Genomic DNA, 26,367 nt, shown 5'->3' on the forward strand with positions numbered 1-26,367 from the left:
GATCCCTTGTTTCTGCCGCTGGCAAGGCACCAAAAATTATGATGAATAAGCCCATTACCCAGCAGGCCGTGCAGAGATCTGAGGAGTCTGTGGACCTCTTGCTCCGCTCTTTTTGTTTCTTCACCGAGGGCCCAACAGCATCTAAATGTGCCAATCTCCAGCCCCAGCACAACAACACACTGATAGATATCCCTCGCCGCCGCTGCTGTTGTGATTGCTGTTGATTTGTATTCAAATCAGCCCAGCGAGGCATTGAGATGAGATTCATTGTATATTGTGTTGTTTCATTTTACAGCCAACAAATGGTGCTGGGCTGCTCGCTGGTCTTCTCTCACCCGCTGCTGCATTACAGCAGCTCAGAGGCTTTTAGTTGAGTCCATTTGCTCAATTCCACCCAGTCAAACAGATAAACTGCCAGCAATTTGAATCAGAGAGGCAGAGAAAGGAGGGAGGCGAAGCAGGTGTTTCAAAAGGGAAATTCAAGAAAGAGACTGTGCTGTGTGTCCATTTGCTTTTCTAGGACAGTGTGTGTTGCTATACAAAAGGCTGCATGTCTGTGTGTGTAAACAGATGCATCTAAAAGTGTGTGTTTGTGCATTTTGTGTGTGCATATGCAGAGAGGTCTGTGTAGCTGTGGGAAGTGATGAATCACCTCAGGCCCCCAGAGTACAGCACCTGGAGTAAAACCACAGAATTGGTTAGGGTTGTGAATGTGTGTGTGTGTGTGTGTGTGTGTGTGTGTGTGTCAGTGTTTTAATAAGTTGACCCGTGGAGCCAGAGAGGCTGCCAGGGTGAAGTTCCTCTCCCCTGAGACGGCTTGTCACAGATGGAAAGACAGAAACACGGGAGGAAAGGCAAAACCACTGGAGAGCCTCTGCGGTTTATATTGGTGTGTGTGTGTGTGTGTGTGTGTGTGTGTTTTTCTCCCTCACCAATTTTCTCCTCTGCCCTTTCTGTTCTTCAAGAGGCAATTTTTAATCAGTGATGTAGAGAGAGGCACTTCACTTCTCTCTCAGATTTCATCACAGTGGGGAAAGATCATTTCTCCTAATGATGTCTGGTCTTTATTGGGGAGAATCTTCTGTTACAAAGAGAAAAAAAGCTGTTTTATTTTCAGAATGAACTTTTTGGGACCAGTTTATTTGATGTTTTTTTTTTCATTATTTGGAGCTTGAGAATCATTATGATGAATATGCATTGGAGCAACAGTACAGTGATCAAAAACAAACAGCCTGTACTGAAGGTTGTGAATAAAGTGTGGATGGCTCTCACGTCATTAATTCAGTCCAAGTCACAAAGTCGTAGTAATTGAGAGTAGAGTTTCTGTTCCTCTGCAGTGAGGCCTGTGTGGGACCAAAGCTGATAGCTGTGAGAGGACACGTGGTCAGATCTTTGTTCATCACTTTAAACTGTTGGTCTGAGATCACAGTGAACCCAACAGCCACAGAGACTAAAGACAGCCTGCGGCAAAACTCAGACAGACAGCCAATCAGAAACAAGCACCAAAGCTCTCAGTGACAGTTACGACCCACAGACACAAACACCATCACAGCATGTCATTAATATCATTTCTGAATAAAGTTCACGGGGAGAACACGCAGACTTTCCCACACAGACCCAGCCTCCAACGTTACGTTTGTTTGGCGTCTGAACCACGGCCAGAGATTATTTACTGTTTTGCTGCGAGTGTTGCAGAGAGATGACATGAGCTGACGACACACACTCCTCTTCTACTTACATCTATGATTTATACCACGCTCCTCGTCTCAGTCTGACACAGAGTGACACCAAGATTCTATCAGAGCCATCTCACAGAATGGACAGAGTGATCCTGCATTCGTGAACAGGTGATACTGTTGAACTCGAGACCAGAGAGATGTAGGAGTGTGAAGCGCAGCGGGGTGAGAGACTCCAGGAGACCAGCATCTTGTTAATGATGTGCTCATCTCAAGTGCTGAACAGTGTCACAGTAATTATCATCATCTCGATGCAGGTTATCAGGGTGAGGAGGTTTCTACCATTCAACAGGATTCAGCAGGAACATTTAGACCTTTACCTCTGGAGATGCACAGTGAATAGATGCTGCGTGTGCTTTCATCCAGACCTCAGTCTTTCCCTGACCTTAGCCCGACACTGTGAACCCCCAAACATGACCACACAACCTTTAATGCTGCAGCGCTGTTCCATGAAAACAGATGCACCCACTGTGACTTTTACTCATCAACGTAGTTTAGGAGACAAGGCTACAGTGAGCTACACTGTCAACTACTACTTTTTAGTTTTTTCTGTATTTATTTGCATTGTGCTAAATAGGCACCATTGTAATTTGCCAAATTAGCGATTAGCAGCTCCTGTTTGCAATGTAGACAAAACTCTGTCAGCGTTACTGTGACAGCGGAAAACGCGTCCAGAGTTTGAAACCTCTGCTTTACATCATCCTCTTCTGTTGATGGCACAGTTAGCATACAACACACACACACACACACACACACACACACTGCACGGACAACTCTAGAACAGCTAGTCACAGCTGTTAGAACAGGAAGACAGACAGCTGGAGTCATTAATCATTAATCGGACAGCGTTAAGTGTCATGAGACTTTGAGAGTTTCGATTTGTTTTTCTTCATGTTGTGGCTGCTCTGTGGATGGTGGCATCCAGCAGGTGCTGCATGCATGTTTGTATGGCTGTATCCCAACAACAGCCCAACTGTGATGTAATGATGTAGTAACCTATCAGTGAGCATGCTTCATCTGTCTTTGTGTTTTCATTATGTTCTATTGTTTGAATGTGCTCTCTGTGTTTGCTCTTATCTATATTATCTTATCTATATCTAGTTTACCTCAGGTTATTTATCCAATCTTATGACTGATATATTTGTAGATTATGAGCAGGAATTTGAATATAGCAGAGAATATTCTTGTACAGTAGCTCAGCCTCATGAGCCAGGAACATTTGTGTAGAATCTCTGAGGTGCCAGATGGCAGAAACTCAGCCTCATCATACAGTAATTGGTTAGAAAGCACAAGAAAAGCAATGCATCCTAGACTGTTAAAACCATGACAAGAATTTCCACCAGAGAATTGTTTGCATAATTTTAGTTTTATGAATTATTGGCTGACTTAAAGCCAAAACCAAAAGCAAACAGTAAGTCTCGTAGTGGTGTTGTCTTATCCCACTCAAATCTTTCACCCTAATCCTAACCTTCATTAAGAGCCTCTCAGTTCTTTTAGCGCTGTGCTTTGGTTCTCCTGCTCAGAGACTCTACATCTCATTTCCAGCAGCAGCAGGCGTCTGTTTTCAGAGAGAAGCCATGATGCTCTCTGTGCACTACCTGCTCAGCACTGAACATGGGTGAATGTAGAACGTCCCTCAGGTGGCCTCATGGTCTGACTCCATGTCTGCTGAATGCTGAAAACACGTTAGCCAACACAGCTGCAGCTTTGAATAATGTAGCTCAGGTCATAGAAACGCTGCATTAACATTTGGGTGGATGTCACGATGTCAAGGAATCACTTCACGAGGAGTGTGACATTAGCACAGTATTTGCATGCTGGTCAGTTTGAATGAGATCTGTCATTATTATCATCATTACACTCAAATATGGATTAAACCTCACAAACACTTTTTCGAAAAAAAAAGAAAGAAATACTAATGAGACACTGAAGTGAGATACAAGTGGAAGAGTTCAGACTGAAACTCATAATAAAAACAGTCAATGAAAGCAGAAGTTACTAATCTGAGTCTGTGTTCGTTCCCTTCGTCTCATCTCCGGTCCTTTTCATCTTGTAAAGGCAGCTCCTCTGCTCACCGTAGCATCCCCCGTTAGCATGCTCGTCTTCCTCTGACTGATTAATCGGATTGTTTTTCTTTGGATTTCATGTTCTCCGTCTAGTCAGGCAAAGTATCTCTCACTGCTCACACAGTCTCATTCACTCTTCACTTTAGTGCAAACAGACTTCTGTTGCTGCAACTACGACAAACACAGAAGTTTCTGTGTTTCTTTTATTCAAGGAAAAACCAACAGTGGGAGCTTAGAGGAGCAAATGGAACAGCCTTCTGGGTAATGAAGTCCTTGGTTTTCCAAACGTGCTGCTCTTTGGGTGTAGTGATGTTCTTAACGGCTGATTACTGCCTAGCTAATACAAAACCTGCACTGTATTGAAAGGCCATGTGCTTAGGAAACGGTTTAAATCTTGGTTCATTACGAGAGAAGAAAACCAAGAACAAGCAGTTGGGAAAACTGAAATTATCCCCACTTTGTAAACCCCAGCACTGTGAAAGTGAGACACCAGTTCCTCTGGTAAATCACAAACCTTTTCGCTTACTCTGATCTTTGAAGCAACAAAATGAGTTAAGACTTGAAAGAGGATTTTGAAAACAGCCAGAAAGAAGAATAAAAAGGAGCACTCAGAGGAAGTAACAAATGAGCTCTCACTGAGCAAAAACATCTCAGCCTTGATGGAAAGTTAAAATGGAGCTGGGGCATTGCATCAGCTTTTTAATTACAGTGCTACAGTATGTTGGAGTAAACAAGGTACACTTAGATTAGGGGAGGAAAACATTGCATTCACAAGTGTGTATAGCTTACAAAAACATTACATTTCAAATAAGAATGAAAGCTCAGGAAAAGCACAGGGCAACAGCAGTGACCTGCATCTCTGACACACACACACACACACACACACACACACAGAGCTGACGAGAAAAAAGAACAGCCTTCAGCTCACCACAGATAAGATAGATAGGTATGTTAGAGTTAAAGCTACTGTATCTTAAAGCAGTACAATAAATGAACATGTCACACATAGAATAATCCAGTCAAGACAATGGAGGGGCACAGAAACACAACCCAATCACACACAGCACAGTAAATCAGCACTGAACACACAGTAACAAACATCCAGATCCTGTTTACAACATTCCACAAAAACAGGAGAGAGTGACTCAAATTTAAGGAAGTAATTGAATAATAAAAGGTTACACAAATATCACAACATTATAAAGAGTAGAATCTCCAATCTCCTGTGCCCCCTCCTGGCATCAGTAAGAGCTGGAATAAGATCAGATGATAGTATTTCATCTATGTTAGATGTTTTGGAGAAGTGCTTTGTTGCCTCCTCCTGTCTCCCTCGTTTTACTCTCTCTTCTTATTTCTGCTCACTTTCTCAATCCTCTTTCAAGTCTTTAGGCTTTTCTTTTGCTTGGAGCTCACACTGGGCTCGGCCTCACCGCTGTGATTGTGAAGCTCAGCTAAAAGGCACGACTCGGTCTGCAGCAGACAGATTCACTCCTGTTTCTCTTTAACACCTCTGACACACCGAATAACGTGCAGAGGATGAGAGAGGAAGATTTCTGTTTAGTTTCACAGGCTGCTGTTTGATTGAAGTCATGATGCTTTGTCCTTTAAGTAAATTAAGGCTGTAGTCAAAGATAAACCCTCAGCTGAAGTCAGTTAACCCATTTTTAAGGCTTAAATAAATCCTTCAGACGTACATAGTGTGTACCATAATGTCTGAAAATATAACCAGGTTGCTGGTTGCTGTGTTGCTACAACCTCTGATTGCATGATTAGGTTTCTTTCTGCTTCTGCTGATGACTCATGTTTATCAATGCGTCTGTACGTATGAACTGCTCCGTCTGAAAGTGACATTTGACATATAATTGGTGGCACAGCACTCTCCGGCTGATGGACTGTGGTCATGTGATCAGCTCTGCAGCCGTGTGTCCTGGACGTGTTTTGTGGACTTGGAGAAGCCTTGTGACCTTGTCCCTCTGGGTGTCTTGCTGGCGTCCCTGTGGGACTGTGGCCCGTTAACACGAGCCATCCGGTCTTTATATAACCAGAGAACTGTGCTTGTTTTCTCGGGAGGAGGTCGAGCATGATTTCTGTTGGTGTTGACCTCCAGTGGGAGTTGTCATCTGGGACTGAATTCTCTGCTTTTGCAGGTGGTTTGTCTTCATCAGCCATGACCTCCAGCATGACTGGACGGTCTTTGCTTTTCATTTCTTGTATCTGCTTGCTCGTCATTAGCTGCAAACAATGATTAAGACAGACAAGTATTATCAGCAGTACAGTGTGAGCTCATGTTGCTGGTGAAGTTCTTTACTTTGCACTTCCAAAAATCCACCACATTCATCTTGGTCTGATTTGCATAACACTTTGTGGATTGGTAAAAACTTCAAATCAGAACAGAAATCACATTTCCTCTGAAATGTATCTGGCAAAACAAATCACAAGTATAAAACCTTCGATGTAGACAGTTGTTGATGGGAAACATAAATAGAACATTTCTTAGTCTGGGTTCTCAACTCTCCACACAGATTAAATACAACCACTCACAACCAAACATACAGTTACATACAGTACTGAGCCAGTCATATAGAACATATACAAACTCTTTCTTTTTTCTTCTGTTCGTCTTTATGTTGTAAATACACTCCTAACATGTAGCATCCATCCCATAATTCAAACGTCCATGTGCATAAATTAGACTGATTCTGTAATTTAAAGCACAAACTGTGAAACAGGGCTTGTTCATGAGGATTGATGGAAAATAATACAGAGTTTATTTTTAGAAAATAGTCTGGGAACAATTACATCTACAACAGGCAGAGGATTACTGTGCAGCTTCCTCCCCACTCCTCCTCCTCCTCCTCCTCCTCTCTACAACCTCCCACTTGCCTCCCTCAGTCTTGAACTCGTGGCACAACGTCCACAGCAATAAAGTAAATACGCTGTGACTGATGGGAGAAAGTGCGGGGCTAAGTATAGCCAGGGCCCTTTGTACTCCTACCTTTCCAGGTCACAGGGGCTCAGGGGATAACAAAAGCAATTGTACACCTATAGCCCTACATCAAGTGTGCTCCTTCAGGCCATTAGCCCCCAGTGTGTTGGTGGTTCTGCACTCCCAGTGTAATAATCAGCAAACACACTGCACACACACTCTGAGCCAAGATATTTGCTCAGGTCATGATTTTACTCTTAGTCAGATCTATGTCAAACACCATGTCTCTGACAGATATTATTAGTACTAGTGAATCTGTTTTTCATTTAATCAATTCATCATTTATTCTGTAAAATGACAGGCAATAGTTAAACATCCCGAGTTCCCAGAGCACAAGGTGACAAGTTCAAAAAAACCACACCAAGATATTTGATTTCTAACGATATAAAACCAGAAAGGCATTCAGCCATCTGAGAAGCTGGCAGCGTCAGTCACAAGCTCTCCAATCTGAAGGACAAAAAGTTTTTCATTCTCTCCCAAAATGACTTCCCATGAGAACGCAGAAAGCAGCGCTGACAGGATACGTTAGGGTTAGCCACTTTTGTTTCTCTCAGGGAATAGCCATTATTCACTGAGCTATGAGAAATCCTTGTCAAGAAAACTTAAACACAGGTTGTTTAAAGAGTTGGAAGAAATGACTGATACTGTCGTCTCTCTGCTGACAGCTGCTTTAGTCGCTGCAGAGCTGGAACCCCTGGAAACTTGAGCCTTATTCTTCTTTCATGCCAAATAAAACTAAACAGCTAAGCTCTTGCTCAACACTCACAGCCTGTAACTGGCAATGATTTAGGGCCCCACCTCTGGGCCCCTTTCTTTATTCCTCTGTCATCTCCTTTCTCTCTCTCCCACAACTCCTCTCATCTCCCACTCATGCCAGGAGTGGTCGCTGCTCTCAGCAGGGCGTCCATTTTGTAAGTGCTGCAGGAGGTTGTGGAGTGGCAGCTCTGCTGGCAGAGCTGCAGAGGACGAGGCGAAGAAGGGAAAGAGGCGATGATGAGAAGAGAGAGCGATCCAGCACCAGGGGTCAGGGAGGGAAAAAGAGTCCGGTTTGGAGCGAGGGAAGGGAAGCAGAGAATGGAGAGAATGGCTGTGACAAGCCTGGCTGATCAAAGGCCTTCACATCCTCTTCAGATGATCAACTTATGTATAACACAATGTTGCAGCATCTAATTTAACCACACAGATCAGCAGTGTCACATTTAAGTCATGATTTACTGTATGTCAGAGTCTAGTTAATTTCCTGTGATATATATTTGAGGGATACAAATTCCAACATGTTTGATCGAATCTTTATCTTAAAGTTTAAGGGGATTTCAGCGGGAGAAAAAAAAAGGAGCAGGCATGAAACTTATATTCCTTATTTGTTATTCATGCATAAGCTCCAGCTCCTCTTGCCTCATTCATATCATACTTCAAATGATTTGGCAATCAGGCCTCAGGGGGTGTACTGGAGAGGAGGGCAGGAGACAGGAGAAATATTGCTTGGCGTTTCAGCTGTTCAGTAATTATTTCTCAGGCACTAGCAGAGACGCCCAGAGGCTGATGAAAGACCAGTAGATCTTGGGAGTCCTTGGAGAGCCTCAGCGCTCCATGAGAAGTGCTCCATTAACTGAAGCATCATGGGAAATCTCGTGCTTGGAGCTGGACACAAGCCCACTGTGAATCCTCCCACAAGCACCATCTAAATATGTTCTTTTAGAAAATGGAATTCTATCAACACAACAAAAAAGACAGAGTTGGTTGTTGCCGAATCATTTGCACAGAATCATCTCATGATAGGATTTGACACTATTTCCTCAAGTCGTTTTTAGCTACAGGACTTATGGATCTTTGTGATGGCAGTACTGTTTCCATCCCACAGCTTCACGTCTCTGATTCCTCCAGTGATTCCTGTACGTTTGGTGATGTGCTTATAGATATTTTCTTTGGCTGGAGGATTTGTTGCTGTCAGTGTAGGTGGGTTTGGATTGCATCTGCTTGAAATCCACACACCTAACTTTGCTACCAAAGAAATCTCCAACTAAATTAGCTCTCGTATCTTGGCCCAGAGAAATAAACAAGCTGCCGAGGCCAACTATCTAATTATGTCTTTACATGGATCATAAAGACACACTGGGTGGCACAGTGGTGCAGTGATTAGCACTGTTGCCTTCTGGGTTCAAACCCCGGTTCTCCTGGGGTGATGTTCTCTGCCTGTGTGGGTTCTCTCCAGGTACTCCGCCTTCCTCCCACAGTCCAAACACATGCAGGTTAATTGATGATTGTCCATAGGTGTGAATGTGAGAGTGAATACTTGTTTGTCCATATATGTCAGGCCTGTGAAGGACTGGTGATCTGTCCCGGGTTTACCCCGCCCCTCGCCTGAGGTCAGCTGGGATCAGCTCCAGGCCCCCTGCGACCCTCAAGGATAAGCAGCAGCAGAGAAAGTCAAGATTGATGCCATCTGAGGAGATTATTTGATTAAATACACACCAACTGATACAGCTCTGTAATCTGAGAGCAAATGTATCCGATGTTTAACTCGTTTCTTTCATCAGTGCCTTAATTTGTCGTTTTCATGCTCTGTTTTCACTCACCTCCCACTTTCACCAGTTTGGTCATGACTTCCAAAGCTGCCGTAACTGTCAGGAGGTCAAAGGTGATGTTACTCACTCTCCAAGTCCACACATATTATCATAAACCTGCTGAAGCTTTAGTTGTTTACCAGAGCTGTAGAAGCTTTCTGTCTGATTACAGACGTCTTTCTTTGCAGCTCAATGGCCTTGACCGATGCATTCATGGACCACATGCTTGTGTAACGCTCGCTGGATGATTGAACTGCACCGACATACTAATGAGTGAATTATGACGGCCTCTGTTTGGCTGTGAGCACATACACAAGCAGAAAAATAGCGTATCCTGGATCTCACATGACCAGGAAATAAAATGCTGCTTGGAGGATGAGGGATCCATGTAATTAGAGCGGGATCTAGAGCGGGGGATATGGGAGTTATGTGAGAGTGGTGTACAGTATGAGGGATTAGTCTGGATTAAAGCAGTGGTAAAGGCCTCTGCTCTCTTACACTGTTCCCTCATTTGCCACAAAGAACTGAACACAACATGTACTGAGGCAGAAAAATTACACTGTTTTAATCCTCTGGCAACCTGGAGAAAATGGCCTCTGGTTTTATCTTTTCGAGCTCCTGTGAATGTCTGCTTCAGTGAAAATGCTCTCTCACTGTGCCAGCATGCATCACCAAGGCCTTTAAATAAACAGAGCACCTTGTTTCACGTGTAGTGTGTTTGTGGTGCGTTGTGGTATTTTAAGAATTTTCTGATTCTTCTAGCGTCACGGCGGGGCTTCACTGCTGCCTGTAGCACGGGATTTTCTGAAGATCCACTGCCAGGTTGAAGACTTAAAGTGACCTGACGGGCAAAATTTACAATGCAGATCTGTGTATTGGCAACATTGCATGTCTTGGAGGGAAACTGGGAAAAAATAAGAAATACAGGATCTATAAATAAATCATGTAGGCTAATATGACGTCAGCAAACTGCACACAGCATGCCTATGCTTACTGAGCAGACTGATCTGTGAGGGAGAGGAGAAAATATGTAGTTGCAGTTCTGTAGCAGCAGCAGAGCAGTTGTGTATTAAAGGCTCATTTTCTCACCTGTTTCTGCTTGTTTTTTATTTTTAGTTTGTCCAGATTTTGACATAGCTGAGTCTGAGATATCTGCTCTCCAACAGTAGGAAGTTTAATGGAATTTCATATGTAAAATATATATATATATATATATATATTTCCCCCAAAGGCCAGGTCACAGCAGCAGTTAAACCTGTGAAAATGAATTAATCTCAATCACCATGATTCACCATGATCGGGTGAAGTGAATGCATGAGAAGCTTATAATAACTAATAAGTGATAACAAGCTGTGCTGACCTTTCACATCGAAGCCTTTTATATAATCTGCTGGAGAATAAAAAGAAGCAGGAAGAAGGTTACACACCAAGCTGCTGTGGATTTCTCACAAACTGAGCAGGAGAGCTGCAGATATTATGAGTCAAAGTCCTGACGTCACGTCCACAGCTAGCCTCTGCTCCGCTGGCTTCTGTAACTCAGTGCAATCTCTCATCCAGCTTTCCTTTCATCTGTTTCTCTGTAAACATGCAGCATGTGCCTGGGATTTACTTTCCTATTAGCCCTGTTCGAACCGTCATGATTTTAACAGTAAACCAACCATTTCTTTGTGAGCGCATAAAAAACATTACAGCAAGCCCAGGTGCTCATTGTAGCTTAGTTTTGTCTGTATTCATAAAACTCACCAGTGTTCTCTTCCAAAGTAATATTTTCAGTTTTTTATCTGTGATCTCAGATGCCTGGAAACTTCTACAAGTCATCAAACCATAAACTAAACTATTTCTTTTTTAGAGAAGAGTTCATCTGAAAACTAGAAACATGCTCTTTTTAATTTAAGAGAACCAAACCTTCACACTAAAGCTTTGTCATCTTCTGTAGTTTTATTGTTCTCTTTCAAAACACTCTTCAGACTGTGCAAATTACTTTCAGTCTTCCCAGCACAAAGATGTCAAGCAAGACAGAAACCAATCCACTAGACTCAGTATAATAGACTTCTTACAGAACAGAGACATGTAATGTGTCTAAAGGGTTTTTACAGTCACACAGGTACTTTCAGATACTGTGGCTGTTCAGGTCGATATTTTTGCGCCTTAAGAGGCAGACAGAAGCTAACAGGAGGAGAGACATGTTAGGTACAGTCAGTCCACGCCCACACAGTCCCATGAACAGTCTAATCACGTAAGTTACGAGAAAACACCTGTGAGCATGGACCGACAATGTGTGGGGCCTAAATCACAATATAATAATGTATTCTTCTGTCTGTTGCTTTCGACTGACAACGAGAAAAAATAATGCAGAGAAATTACTGAGGACTCTGTGAATTCCTGCTCAAACAGGAGGGAATGGTGCATTTGCTGGGAACTATTTTAAGCGGTGGATGAATCCACATTTGGTCGTCCAGGTGAGTATTTGTGGCTTTAGATAGTTGGACTGAGGATTGAGTCAAAAGAAATATATAATATACATATAAATAATGCTACTGTAATATTATTATTAATGTGTCCACACAGTTCAAAATGTAAACATATCTATTATCATTCTGCTGTAGTTTGTGTCAGTTGATGTGTTTTTCGTTGTGATTTTCCGAGCTAAAGTAACAGCAGTGCCACAACAGAACTTGGTGTTTGAATATAAGCCTCCTGCAGAAAATAGCACATGCACATAGTACTCATCTATTCACACTGAATGTCTTGGGTGAGTTCGCAAAGCCCGTTGTCAGCCTCACTTGTTAACAATCACAGTGACAGAATTCATTTGCTGTAAGTACAGAAATAATCCCAAAGCAAATAAGACCTTATTTGACCTTTTTCTGAGACGAAAGGCGACAGAAAAGACGTGATTCAGCTGAGGGCTTAGAAGTGTCTGACGCGAGCGCTTCACTTCATGTTCAGATGTGTAATACCCAGTGAGTGAGCAGAAGGAATCTCTTCTGTGTCTGCTCAGTATTCCCTGCATAACCTCGCTGCCAGAACCAGCCTTAAGGCTCGCCCCCAGCCTCAGACACACAGCTCACTACTGAAGCTTAAAGTTGTGCTCGGGACTCACAAAGACGAGGAAACACACACAGACTGTCCCTGATGCCCTGCAACCTTGAGCTGTGACTCATCTACTTAACTTCATAATATCATACACACATCACACCACAGTCAGATGTCAGTGACTGTTAAATACTCTGCAGGTTATGTTTGGATGGATTCATCGGTTGTGGTTCATGTGAAGAGCATAAGGAGCACAGCCTTCTGATGCAAATGCTTTCTGGGTAGAGAAAATCAGATTAGGGTTTCATTGACGTGTCTGTCTGTTTGCAGCCCTGGGAACACATGACACTGTGGATAATCTGCTCAAATAGCTCACAATAATTAAAAATATTCAGACACGCACCAGCCTCTAGCCTTCAATTTCTTTAAGCATCCAACGTCAACATGTGCCAACGTGGAGCACGCACACACAGCCAGACTCAGCCTGACAATTCTACAATGTGCATCAGAAGCATAAGGAGCTTTGTGGTGCATTTTAAGCTGAGTCAGTGGTAATGTTTTTGTTCTTTATTTTGATTGTGACTAATTCGCACTGCTCGCATGTAAAGCAGATGTAGATGTACACGAGCTCTGGGAGACAAAACAATTCTAATCCTCTGTGATGCTTCTTTCTTTTAACTCACTTCAAAACAAATGTGTTAATGTTGTTTCTGCAGAGCAGGTGATGCTGTTTATTTCATCGTAGCTGCTTCACACAGAGCTTCCAACCTTCTTGTAGCCATAAATTAGAGCCTGGATCTCCATTCAGGTCCAGTCCAGTCAATGGGGGAGTTCACAATGCTGATGGTTTTCTCTGACGTAACACCGAGCCTTCACACAATGATCTCCAGAGGTGAGGGGCGACGTATTCATGTCAGCTCTCAGACAGCTGCATATTCAGGGCAGCATAGACTTAAAGCCTGATCCTGCAGCAGAGGACATGGAGGTCAGTGAGAACTGCATTTCACTGGTACAAGTTTACATTCAGCTTGGTCACTGAAACTGAAATTATTCTCACCCTGTTTTTTTAATGATTTTCTTATTTATTTTTTTTAGTAGTCAAACAGCTTTTAGCCCAAAATACTGCACAGCTGCTTCTTATCCGATCAGCATGGCTTTGTTTTATTTCATATCTTATTGAACTGAACAGGGCAGCAATAGGTCCAGATTCATTCTAAGAACAAGTCAAACTGATCCAAACAGCCTGTTGATCCTATGGAGTGTAAATATTCACACACAAAGATTATTAAGCCATATTTAGCCATACTTTACAGACATTCACTTCCAGATGAAGTGGTTTAGATGATCTGGATAATGATCATTAAACCAGAACCCACTGGCTTTTGTTTGAGGCAATCTTCAAATTTCATCCTTTGAAACCTATTGGCTCATAATAATACAGGACTTTTGTTTTGCTGTTTTCATTTACAGATGCAGCCCAGTTTAGTCATACAGATTCTACAAAGTATTTATAGCAGTAGTGAGATTCAGAGAAAGTGTCTCTGTTTAGGTGTTTTTCCCAGGAAGTGGGATCACATTTTTGCATCAAATTCTGGGAAACAGCATGATCCCAATTCCCAGTACTCAAGCCCAGACCCAAACACTTCAAATATACAGTTCCAGACATGCTGGTACTCATCCTCAGTGTTCCCTCAGCCTGGTGTCAGCAAGGCTGCTATATTAAAGTCGCTCAGGATTGCTCGCACAAGTCAAATCTGCACATCTGCTGTCATCTCTCCTCTCTTCGGCACCCAGCCCAGAACTGACTCTTCTCTTTAGAGCTGATTAGATTTTTTCCTCTCTCTCTCTATGGTCCATGTACTCTACATCCCCCCCTCTGCTCAGCCTGGAGAGTGTGTGCAGCTATTAGCTCTTTACGCTGCTTCTTCCGGTTCACTCCATATGTCTAATCCCTGTACGCTGAGCTGGTAATACTCACGTATACATGCATATTCCCACATCCCATTCACACCCATTACTGAGCACGTGACCCTGTCACTGTGATGACCTTTACTCTGAAAAACCAGGGGAAAAACATTAAAGAAGATCTATGGAGGCATTTGACTTCATTGTCAGTTTATCTCTGTGCGGCTGCTATCTGGACGCGATTCACAAGCGCGCATGGAAGGAGCTATTTGTATGATAATGTAAGACAGACTCTGTGGACTGGCTGCTCTATGTGATGCCATGCAGGAGACAGCTGACATAAGCACTTATTGAATCTTGCCAGCAATTCAGTAGAAATGTGAGTAATGCAGAGGGATAGAAAGGGAGAATGAGAGGAATAGCTGGTGCTGGTGGTTCGCCCTGTAAATGTCAACGTCTGCCTGCTTTTGGGCTCTTTAGCATTTAAAGGAGGAAGACTGCAATCCTGGACATTATGCGAGTCTCTTGTGCTTGTTTCAGCGCTGAGAGTCGACTACAGTGACCAGATTAATGAGCAGCCAAGTCTCCATTCCACCCACTCCCACTCCCACGCTGTCTTCAGAAGAGGCTTCCAACACATTGTGGATGATGTGACATGATATAACACACTCTCCCACCTCAATTCATATCGCTTTGTTGAGGTGCCTTTGAATAATGGGAATGTACATTAGTATACTCAGGGCTCTGAAAGCCTGTCTGGAGACATTACAGACAAAATGTTTCATCCAGAGATAAAACACAAATGCATGGTGAGGGCTGGGTGAGCGTGTGCCATCAGTGCAAAATATGAGGCATTGATTAGTTGTAAATCTATTGTAGCTGGTGGGAGAGGAGAACAGTAAAAAGATCTTCTGCTCTGAATCATAATACAGACTGTTTATGGCCATTACAAGTACAGATGTAAGATTTTTAAAATAGGAGAATGTCACAGTGTGTGCACCTTCTCTTTCCCTCTCTCTCTCTTTCATTCTGAACTGTGGAAAGAGTAGTTTGATTGATTTTTTTATTTATTATATATTTGTTTGTTTGTTGTTTTAGTCACAGGCTTTTGACTACATCTCATTGTTTTCATCGGTGGCTGGAGCTGATGATCACTGACCTGAGTCCAGCCCATCATAAGAACAGTGAGATGTGGTTGAATGATGTGGTCATTTACTGAGTGTAAATGAATCTCCATTCACAGGTTCAGTGCAAATACGACAGGTAGCAGCATCATACACTATAAGATGTGTAACAAACAGTTAGAGGAGGTTGTTGTCTGTGCACCAGGCCGACATGTTGTCTGGGCCAGCAGCCTTTCAGGGGTGGTGGTGGCAGCTCACAAGGAGGGGGGGTGGGGTTCGGGGGGTTCGTCAGGAGGCTTTGAATGCACCAGGTCTGTCTGTGTAAACCTGGTTTAGAGTGGTTGTGCCTCTGGTAACCATGGGGACGTTTACTTGATACTTGGGCTGAATGTCCTGGAGCTTAACGAGATTAAAATCTCCTGCTGTTATAATGAGACTGTCTAGGTGTTTGTTTTTGTGGCGCTATAGTAAAGCCACCTTAGCATTGGTGTTTGGGGGGATGTAGACACTGATGTAACAGAGACCTGTGTTAGAACAACATAAAGCAACAAATATTAAGTTTAAGAACACAAAGTGCATTTTTTGTAACTTCCCTTTAGAGCGATACATCGAAGTGTTTTCTGCTCCGATCAACAGGACAATATCATTTATCTTTACCTTTCAAAACCAGTACAAATCACTGATGAAAAATCAATCAGTTTTATGATGTGATATTGCTGTGGTCAAGGGTAAGTTAGGTTTAGGACAGTCTCCCATAAAGCAAGAAATGGCTCCACTGACGTCCAGTTAGAATCAGATATAACCTCTGCAGCCGGTAAAAAAGACACAACTGAAATACACTGATTAAAGTGTCAAAATAAGGGGCCTGAGCTCAGACTGATCACAATGTACATGTGGTAGTCAGAGCTCTTCACTGTGGCTCTGTGAAACCTTGAATAGACCAGACAGAATGTCCCTCAGCAAGAAAACACAGCTTCAGGTCTTCACATGATGCTGAACTGTCCTTTACTGAGATTCTGAGCTGCTTTCAGCCCCAAGGCTGCTGTCCTACACCTACCACCTACCACTGGCCTCTGACCTCTCTTTTAGAGAGGAACCTTGCAGGAACCGAGGACAAATCACATTATTATTAGCTGTAGGTCGTTCTCATCCACAGTTCTGTAAGTGTGTGTCACCTGTGGGAGAGAGGAGGTTTTTCATACCAGCGACAACAGTGAGCAGCCCAGGCTTTTAGCTCTAATACTCTCTTCATTAGCAGGGACGGAGTGTGTGTGTGTGTGTGTGTGAGTGGGTGTGAGTGGGTGTGGGAAAGAGAGCAAGAGAAGAGCAGCGTTGATGCTGTCACTCGGCTGCCATTATGCTTAAAACAACCCACACAGTGGCACACAGAGTCAAAGAAGAGCCATTATTAATACTTCCCCTCTGAAATGAGCCTAAGAAGAAGGAGCATATGGAGTCTCATTGTCTGCTGGCATTGAAGTCCCCTTTTTGGGGACATGAAAGCGGACACAATGATTTCTATTACTGGACCTTATCAGGCGCTTAGCCAAGAGATTAGTGGTGGTAATTCTCTCTTTTTTGGTGTAAAGGTCTTTTTTGAAATTCAGAGCTCATGAGTGAGAGGGAGGGAGGTAAAATGGGAAATGGATTCATTAGCCTGGAAAGGGTCCTTCAGTCAACAGCCACATTTTGAAAATGTCTTTATTATTCAGGGTGTGCTCTGAGTGAAAATCAGAAATCAGAAACAGTGGTTTTACCAAATCCTTGTTCTCCTAATTGTTCTCCAGTCGAGAATCAGTGGTTTTTAGAGATAATCCAGTCACTACTGAGTGATTTTGTTGACACTGACTCGCCACTCCGGGGTTGGCATCATTCAAACTGAACAATGAAGCAGTGGTGTACATACAGAAAGAGCGTGGAGCCACTGAGCTGCGAGCTTCCTCCCCCTGATTATTAATTCAGCTTCTATTCTCGGCTTTTCTCATTTACTTTCTTCAAGAGATGTTACATTTTGACCCCCGAGGACTGGAGTCAGTGCCACTGCGTGTTTTAATCATGTTCCTCCTTCATCCATATAGACTAGGAGTCCAAGAGGCGGCTGGACTGAGAGCAGACTTGAGAGAGAGAGGCAGAGATTACCCCCGCACATTCTCCCAGGGATTTGAAGTTACATATAAGCCCACATACATGCTTGGACATGCTCGCCACGTAGTCTTGCGGACCACAATAAAATGTAATGACATGGGCTGTCGAGGAGGCCCGAGCACCCTGCTGTGACTGAAATGGAGACACAAAGCTGTGGGAAATTGAAAGAAAAGCTTGAGCTCTGTCTCATTCTGCTGCATGCAGCAAGGTTGTTCCACTCATTTCTGTTGTGTAAACTGCCACCCTTGTGCTGCGTTAAGCCAATATCACAATCTCCTTTTTAATAAGGGCCATTAAACATTTAGTCCATTATGTTTGCTTTTCCCCACAAGACGTCCACCTGTTTTAATGCAGTCGACGTCAAAGCAGAGCTGTTGCAAAAAGTAGATTATCTCCAGGACAGATTGGCAGAGCCGTGGATCTTTTACCTTTAGGTAATTATTACTGCAGTTGTTTCTCTGTGCATACTCGTCTTCAGTCTCCATGGGGGCTGAGTTACTGACGCTAAGCACCTGAGGATAAAAGCACATTTGCTGTGAGGTGCAAGGTGTCTATCAGTCAGGGGCTGGGCTTCCAAATAGAGTCTAGAGTCTGCCCTCAAAGATCTGCCAGTAATTAACACAGCAAATGACTGACACTCTCTCTGTGGCTCTCTCTGTCTGTGAGGGATAAGACTGTTGAGCTGTTTTGGAACTCAGATAAGGACACGTTGCTAATGTAGTGAGAGAAGCCTGACTGCTGTGGTTCACTGCATTGATATTTTGTCACTGCTGTCGTTGTTTTATTGAAGATGTAATTAGTAATGTTTCTATCAAACTGCTGCACACACTTGTAGAAAAGTTGGCAAAAGAAAGTGCAAATCAGTATCAGTGTTGTTATGTGAATATCCCAGGAATATTATGTAATCAGACCAGTGTCTGTTACATATCTGTAAATCTAGGTTCACTCTGGCAGTTTCACAACTTTCATGCCATTTATTTTAAACTCAGGTGTTAAATTACCTTCCTGCATTCACACATATTGTACCATCAGTGCTTCTACTATCAATCCACACACCTTCTAGACATGCCTATCTGATTAAGAGTCGCTGGGAGCTGGAGTCTATCCCAGCGTGTACTGAGCAGGAGTCAGGGTACCATTAGCTCACTGATGGAAGAATGAATGTGGCTTGGTGTGAGTGCATTGCCACAGGTGAGAAGATGAAATATGATCCAGGAAACCCAGTCTGACTAATACATTCATGAGTTTAGACCCTGTCACACCAGAGTTTACAACAGCAAATCTTATGACTAAAATCAGGTGATTTCTATCCCTGTCATCAGAGGATTATTCTTCACAGCAAAATAAATCTGTACAGAGTTAAACTTTAACATGAGTTCAACTCATGAGTAATAGCTGTTGACCATTTTGCTGCCATTTTGGAGACGCTGCTAATGCTGATCTGAGTGTAGACTGGATGTGTCAGTGTGCTCCAGGTTGTCTGACGTCGTCAGAAAGCCTCTCTCAGGCAGTGGAATCAATGGGGCTTTGTCCAACAGTTTTTTTTAAGCTTCCAAAACCAAGCGTTGGTCTGTGTGTGGAGATGTTAAAGCAGTCTGGGTTTGAACTTGTCTCTGGAGCTCTTTTTTCTTCTTCACACTACTACTCCTGTCATTTTTGTGCACGCAACTGAGTGCAACAGCATGACTGGTTTAGAGTAGAGACTGTTCTGTTGTCCCCATTGGTGCAGTTCACATAGAAAACACACGTACTCCCTTTGGCAATTCCCATCTCTTCAGGGGTTGGTTTCAAACCCAGGACCTTCTTCTAACCACTGGGACATTTTGGCACCTGTGGCACCTTTGGCACTTTGGACTATACACTCCCTTTCACTCAGGCAACACCTTCCATCCCACCCCCCCTTCCCCATGAGGCCTCAGCTTACAAAACACCTGAGTCAGAGGAAAAATCCCCTGTCGTCTTCCCCCTGTGGCGTAGCACTCCACATCCTCCTCCCCTCTTTCCTCTACCCCTCCAGCTCCACCTCACCCCACCTTGAGGGACGCTGTATTTGTTATTCCACCCCTGAGAGCGAAGGCCTCTGCTGGCCGCCAGCTTGTATATCCCAGACCATTAACAACATGACAGGAGGAGTTAGCTTGACTGGCATGTTTATTGTTCTGTTGACTGGGCAGTGCTAATGAGGCCTTTGCGCTGTGCTGGGGCAGCAGGATTACTCCAGCATCAGAGAACAAGCACAAACAAGACCCACTGTCACTGACCATTTCCCTGAGACACACACACTTCAACACAGGCGCTACACACATGAACACAAATATTGGACGTGTGGCGTCTTCAGGTGCTCACACTAAGCTCTTATCTTAGAGCTGAAGTTGGAAATGGGATTTCTTTGTGCATTTAGCTGCAACAAATACAATATGGTACAAAGTGAGTTTGTAGTGGCTTTTATATCAGAGGTCAAGCAGCACTTTGCACTGTAGCTAGAAAATAAAGAAGAGAAAATTAGCAATATGCATATAACTGATGTTTTCATAATTTATTAACTTGAAAAGGCACACACACACACAGCACTGGAAAGGTAGTGGCTGCCCTACAGCAGGTCAACGATGAATAGGAAAATGCACAATGCTCTTCAGTTACACAGAGGTTGAAGCATCTTTAATTTGTGTAATGTGATGCATTTCTGAGGGAGCTGAAGAAATTCTATATTTATTCCATTAAATTGAAATTGTAAAGGAAATTGTGAGTCAGATACAATCCTGAGAGGGATTCAATCAAATGGTTCATGAATTTGATCTGATTGCTTAAAGATCTGTGTCACCACAGGAAGCATGGAGTCCCTGGAGACTACAGCAGTCTGAAGCTGCTGAGGATTCTCTGCCTCCAGCATCACCTTTCCTCCTCAAGAGACAGAACTGAATTACACTCAGACTGCAACCATGCTCTTTTGTAATTGTGAACAATCTGTGATAACCAATCACAGACCTTCCACCCATGATGTGCTCCTGCTAACAGACCAATGAGCTAACAAATTCTAGTGCATTTTTTATAAAGAGGGTCAGCTAGACCTCCATTTCACTGGATATGTTTATATAGCAAAGCTTTATTTCATCATTGCTGATTAGATGTAGAGTCTAAAAGCAAAGACGGGTCTATGGGTAGGCATACAATATAGAGTATATGTTTAATGTTGTTTAATACTTGGGTTTTCTTTCAAGGGCTTAGAATTCGTCCCAAATTACACACTGTATTTATTTCCACATTAACACATTAGAATTCATGTAAGTGAGCAAAGATATCAGCAATATTTTACAGGAAGAGAGAAGGGATGGATTTGATGTGTGTGTTTGGTGGGGGGATCTTTTTTATTGTACATGTTGGAGATGTCAGAACAGTTAACACGGGGACACAGGTTACGAACTTGGAAATGCATTCATTATTTAACAGAGTCTTTGATATGCTGATGTCAATACAGTGTCTTTTGCACTGTTGATGGCTTATTAGGCATTATGCAGTGTACCCAGATCACACTGGACAGCCACTTTGATTTACTCACTCTTTAACCCAACATTGATGCTCGTATCAATTCTTTCATCAGTTAATAAGGCTGATTCTCTGCTCTCTTCCTCTGGACACTGATTCAGTCTGATTACCTATCACAGAGTACTGACTCTGCTTTGTTGCCATTCATGTGTGATTAATATTGTGTGGCTTGGCATTCTGTTTCATTCAGTCGTAGTGTGATCAAAGTGTATCTTTGTACAGCAATACTTAGCACTCAATATAAATGAATATAACAGTAACCATAAAATAAATAAGCACATGAACAGACTGTGTAAAAGATATACATAAAGGAATCAGTTATAAAATGATTATTATGAAATGATTAGAACTCATTATTGTGAAATGTTATTACATCATTCATTTATAATAAGAGAATTTTATTTCATAAGAAAATATCCTCTATCAAAAGTTTTTATTTCATAATGTCAATTTAATGTAAATCTGTGCAGCTGGCATAAACCATTTTTGAAGTTAGAGATAGATTAACATTTATATTGGTTTGTTATTACATGTAGTTTCATCTCTCAAACATTAGAATGAAATGAAATTGTAGATATGTAAATACAGTTGATATGTTTTAATATAATTAATTGACTTCATAATGACTGACCAAACATGCTTTAGCTACTGTCCTTTGAAAATAGTTAGCAACACTGCTAGTTAGCTCCTATAGAGCAACAGCAATGTCAATGTGTGTCTAGTTTCTGTTGTGAAACAGTACACACAGAGAGAAGCTAGCTACGTGGTGTTGTGAGCTCAATTTATTTTTCAGAATCAAAGCAAAGATCCAGTGTTAGCAGCAGCTAATGTTAGCCGGTTCATTCAGAGTAGGTCATTTACTGTCCGCTATTTCCTAGGTAACACTGTTAACACTGCACTCTCATAAATCATTGTCTCAACGTGCTGTTTCTGTGTTCACCAATGAGTTTGAGCTAAATATGACACCCAACACACCACCCCTTTATTTTCAACTATCTTGTTTAACTATCTTGTTTAATTTTCTCCAGAGCCTCCAAGATCTGACTTGAAGGCAGCACCACAGAGGGCAGACAGTGGCCTCTCACAGACTGCAGTCCTCAATTAATACAGACACTTGCATTTCTTCCTGGCCTCTCTCCATCTCTCCATCTCTCCTCTCTCTGTCTCTCTATCTCTCCGTCTCTCCATCTCTCCCTCTCTCCGTCTCTCACACAGATGCACACAGTCTAGTGCATTCAACATCACTCAATACGTGTGCATCTTGAAAGACATTCAAGTACCTGCAACACCCTGCCTGTAATAGCTGTCTGGTGATTTATGGTTTGTTCTGCTAATCGTCAGCAGCGCTAGCGTTAGTCTCATTAGTGCTAATGCTACAGCTGATAAAAAGGAGCTATTGATGAACTGTGGTAATGAGACTACTGTGGGCCAGGTGATAAAAGTCTTGCTACAATGTGATAGTGTGTCACCTGCAGCACCAATCATTTGTGTGTGAGTGTGTGTTTCCGTGTCTTTTTTTTTTTGTTTTCAGGTCCCCATTAGAAGGAAATGTTCTTTTTCAAGGGACTTGTTCATTCATTAGATAACAGAGGTCAGGGAAATGTCAGAGTAAGGAGAAAGACTCAGGTGTCCATTTTCAATAGATGCATTCAGACTTATTCTGCTGCTCATTCATTTCATTTCCTTATTTCTATTATTCCAATCAGCCAATCATGTGGCAGCAGTGCAGTGCATACAATCATGCAGAGACAGGTCAGGAGCTTCAGGCAAAGCTCACATCAAACATCAGAAAGGGGACATAATGTGATCTTCAGTGACTTTAACTGAGGCATTACTGTTGTTGACAGGCCAGCTAATGAAGCTGCCATGTGTAGTGTTCACTGTATTTAAGAGGAACTTAGAAGTGACATGTACTAAAGCAGGACACCTGCTGTGACAGGTGAGGTGTCACATTCACACGACTGTTGTTTCCACAGTTATTTATCTTGTCATGTCTGAGTTGTTAGCGGTTCCACGTATACGGCATTTCCCTTCTAAACTTCTCAGATTGTTTACAACGTTTTGACACAGATTATGTTTTCAGTTTTACATAAAAAACAGAGGTTTGAGAAAGTTTGTAATAGAACTTTTTTTTCACTTTCCTCATCTCATGACCCCTCAGACTTATCATTGGACCCTTTAGAAGGGCCTGACCCTTAAGTTGGGAACCACTAGACTAAACCAGCTGACCATATATAAGGTAGTTAAACCCTAAACACAAGCTCCACCTCAAAAAGCTACAACAGTATAAATGCTGCTCACACACAACACATTCATTACTATTAACAATCTAATAATATTACATATACTTTTGATACTTTGGCTGATAACACTGATTTTGAATCTTGTATATTAACTTGATAGGAAGTATTTTTACATCGTTGTGCTCGTACTTTCACTGAAGTAATGGATCGGAGTTCTGGAGTCAGGGAGTAAAGTCCGGTGCAGCCTATCCTCCCTGCAGCTGGAGCTGTCCCAGGTCCTGATCTCTCCACACTGTGCACTGTTCTGTATGACAGAGTGAAACAGATTCACTTTCCACATAAGACTGTTGTGTTGCCCAGTCTCTGACTGTTAAACAGTAATTACAGAGGCATGGTTTGTGCTTGTAGGCTTGTCTAATGAATGTAATCATTATTATAAACTTAATGTATATAGCACTTTCATGCATTAAAGTAAAAGAGCTTTAGTGAGTCAGTGCCTGCCTCCTGCTCTGTCGCCCTCCTCCTCTGGTTTGGTAGTTCAGTTTATTTTACCTAAGTGTGGCTCCTGTTAGCTGTTTTTGTCTGAAGTGTGATAAATTTGGGAGTTACCTTCAGTGTTTGTTGTTTACTTCTTATTTAAGGCTGGGTTGTGTTTATCTGGATGCTATTAAAACTGCCTCAGCCTCTCTGTATGTCTCTGCATTCACACGGCTCCTGTTAAGTATACTTTTTATAGTGTCTTAACACCTTTCTCAGAAGCCAAACACTGAATGTCGAGATTACAAATGTAGCAAAGAAAAGATGTGTGTTATACACCAGCCTCCACGCTTTTCTTTTTTTTACCTCAAATTTACAGTCTCCATGTTCCCTCTGCCACAAAAAAAGACTGTGACAACTTTTTTTTTTATAAATGTACTGCACCTGGTCCCTGTCCAGAGCTTTTATATAAAGCATATCTCCTTCTGTTCACAAATGCACCAAAATGTCTGTTAAAATGCCCCCCTAGTGAGTAAACAAGATGGAACCTGCAGCGCCAGAGCAGTGTTTCAAATTGAGAGCTAGCAGAATATGACAGCTCCTTTAATGCTGCTCTTAGACATTCATTATCATTAAGATGTTGGTTTCCATACCTGCTTAAGTAAGCATTTATCCCCAAGCTGTTAGGTCTCCTTCAGCACTCGCTCTCCCTCACTCTCTCTCTCCCATTGCGGGCAAATTTGCAACCCAGCTTTGCATCAGCAGTTACAAAAGGAAGGCACTTTTTATACTTCTCTTGATGCTCGTCCAAGAAATTGATGTACAGGATGCATCTGGGTCTTTGGAGAGAGAGAGAGAGAAGGGCTGTGTGTTTGTGTGTATTTTAGCATGTGTGTGAGTGCACTTTGCATTTCTACAATTCCCTCCTGTTTCCCAAAGACTATTAGTCTAACTTTTCATCCATATCCAGTTGACAGAATAAAGACATTTCATTAAGGCTATCTCTGTGCCTGGGCCTGTTTAATGAAATGAATACCTCTGCAGCCTCTAACACTGCTCTTTGTGTGTGTTGTGCGTGTGCATGCACATGTTCTTAGATATGTGTATGTATCTCATTGTGTGTTATTTGAAAATAGGTTGCCTTTAATTTTTGTAGTTTAGTCTGTTGTAGAGATACTTTTATCCTGGCTTGGGTGCAGCTTTAACCTCCTGCATATGTCCATAAAATGCAATTTGATGCTGCCATTCTCTGAGCTGTGCTCCATAATGAGAAACTATGCTTCTCCACGCTTTGGATTTATGACTACATGGCTATCTGTGAGATACTCAGCTGTGGAAGTAATTAATGTAGGGCGTAATTGTCCAGCGAGCGTCTCCTCAGACCTCAGATCCCACCTTCACCACAACCCTGAACTCTAATAAGCCCACAGGGACGACCCAGCGTGCACCTCCAACTCAGCTGAGCCAGCCACATAATTAGTCTGCAAACGTGGCCTCACACACCCACGTCGAGGACCAAGCTCATGACGAAGCAAGATCTTTTATGTGGAAAACACCCATTCTTTAAGACTACAGTTCAGCTGTAGAATCACTGATGACAAATCTCGACTGAATAAAGCTTAATAGCAAAATTAAATCTTTAACCTACGCATTAGGGACAGTTGACAGAAAGCAGGACATTTCCCTGACAGGAAACATTAGAGTGTTAAATCTTTGCCTCAGCACTGTCATGTTTTTTAAAGTCTTTACATTTTAAACACTTCATGCTGTTACTTCAGGTTGAGTTATGTGAATTGTGCACTGGAGCTTTAAAGGAGTGTAATGGTTTTGAATGTTTTCACCATCACACAGATTCTACATTACAGTGAACCACTTTAGAAGCTGTGCTGCTGTGTTTTATTGGGAGTGTAGAAATGTTCTACATTTGCAGCCATCTGTTAGTTTACATTCATTTCCATGGTCCATCCATTTGTCATCTCACTCTGTAACAATACTCACTGTATGAAGATTACAGTAAACAATCATGTAGTGTTTAAGCAAGCTGTGCAGTACTGTTACTCAAATATGTCAGTATAGATGTGAAATACTACAGTAACTACAACAGTGAAGTACTTCTGACCTGCTGATGGAGCAGAGCTGATGAGCCCGTACTATAATTACTCAACATTGGCAGGCGCCAATCTTCATAAGGGCGGGAAGATGGCGGCGGTGCGCATGAGTATAAGGGCTCTTTGCTCTTCAGAGCGGCGCTGTTTTTGCGTGTTTATTTTCGCTTGACGAGTTTTGTCAAAGAAAGTACGTGTTTAGTTGCCAGGACTTATTCAGCGTCGGTTACAGTGTAGAACTGTCGTTACAAGCGACACACAACATACGACGGGAGACATATCGAGATTACCGGGGTCTCCGTGGATTGTTGTCGGCCTCGGGAGGCGCCGGAGGCGGCGCAGGGAGAGGAGGCAGAGGCGGGGATGGCTAGGCTGAGCGAGCGACCACGAGAATGTGTGTGAGAATATTTTCCTTTTAATGCAGAACTTTCGCTTGA

General features: G+C 42.5%; 1 protein-coding gene across 2 annotated transcripts in view; it reads left to right on the forward strand.

The window, feature by feature from the left end:
• The window catches only part of ca10a (carbonic anhydrase Xa), a 168,207-nt gene that overhangs the window by 37,570 nt on the left and 104,270 nt on the right, over positions 1–26,367 (forward strand). Inside the window, exon 1 of one of the 2 annotated variants that reach the window (XM_018688392.1) lies at positions 26,019–26,324. The exons of the other annotated variant lie outside the window; for it this stretch is intronic. Coding sequence (XP_018543908.1) covers positions 26,294–26,324 — 31 coding nt within the window. The 5' untranslated portion in view covers positions 26,019–26,293. Of the gene's footprint in view, positions 1–26,018; positions 26,325–26,367 lie in introns of those variants that run through there. 2 annotated transcript variants of the gene reach the window in all.

This window comes from Lates calcarifer, linkage group LG23 (genome assembly GCF_001640805.2).
Source record: "Lates calcarifer isolate ASB-BC8 linkage group LG23, TLL_Latcal_v3, whole genome shotgun sequence".
In the NCBI taxonomy this organism is placed as follows: Eukaryota; Metazoa; Chordata; class Actinopteri; family Centropomidae; genus Lates; species Lates calcarifer.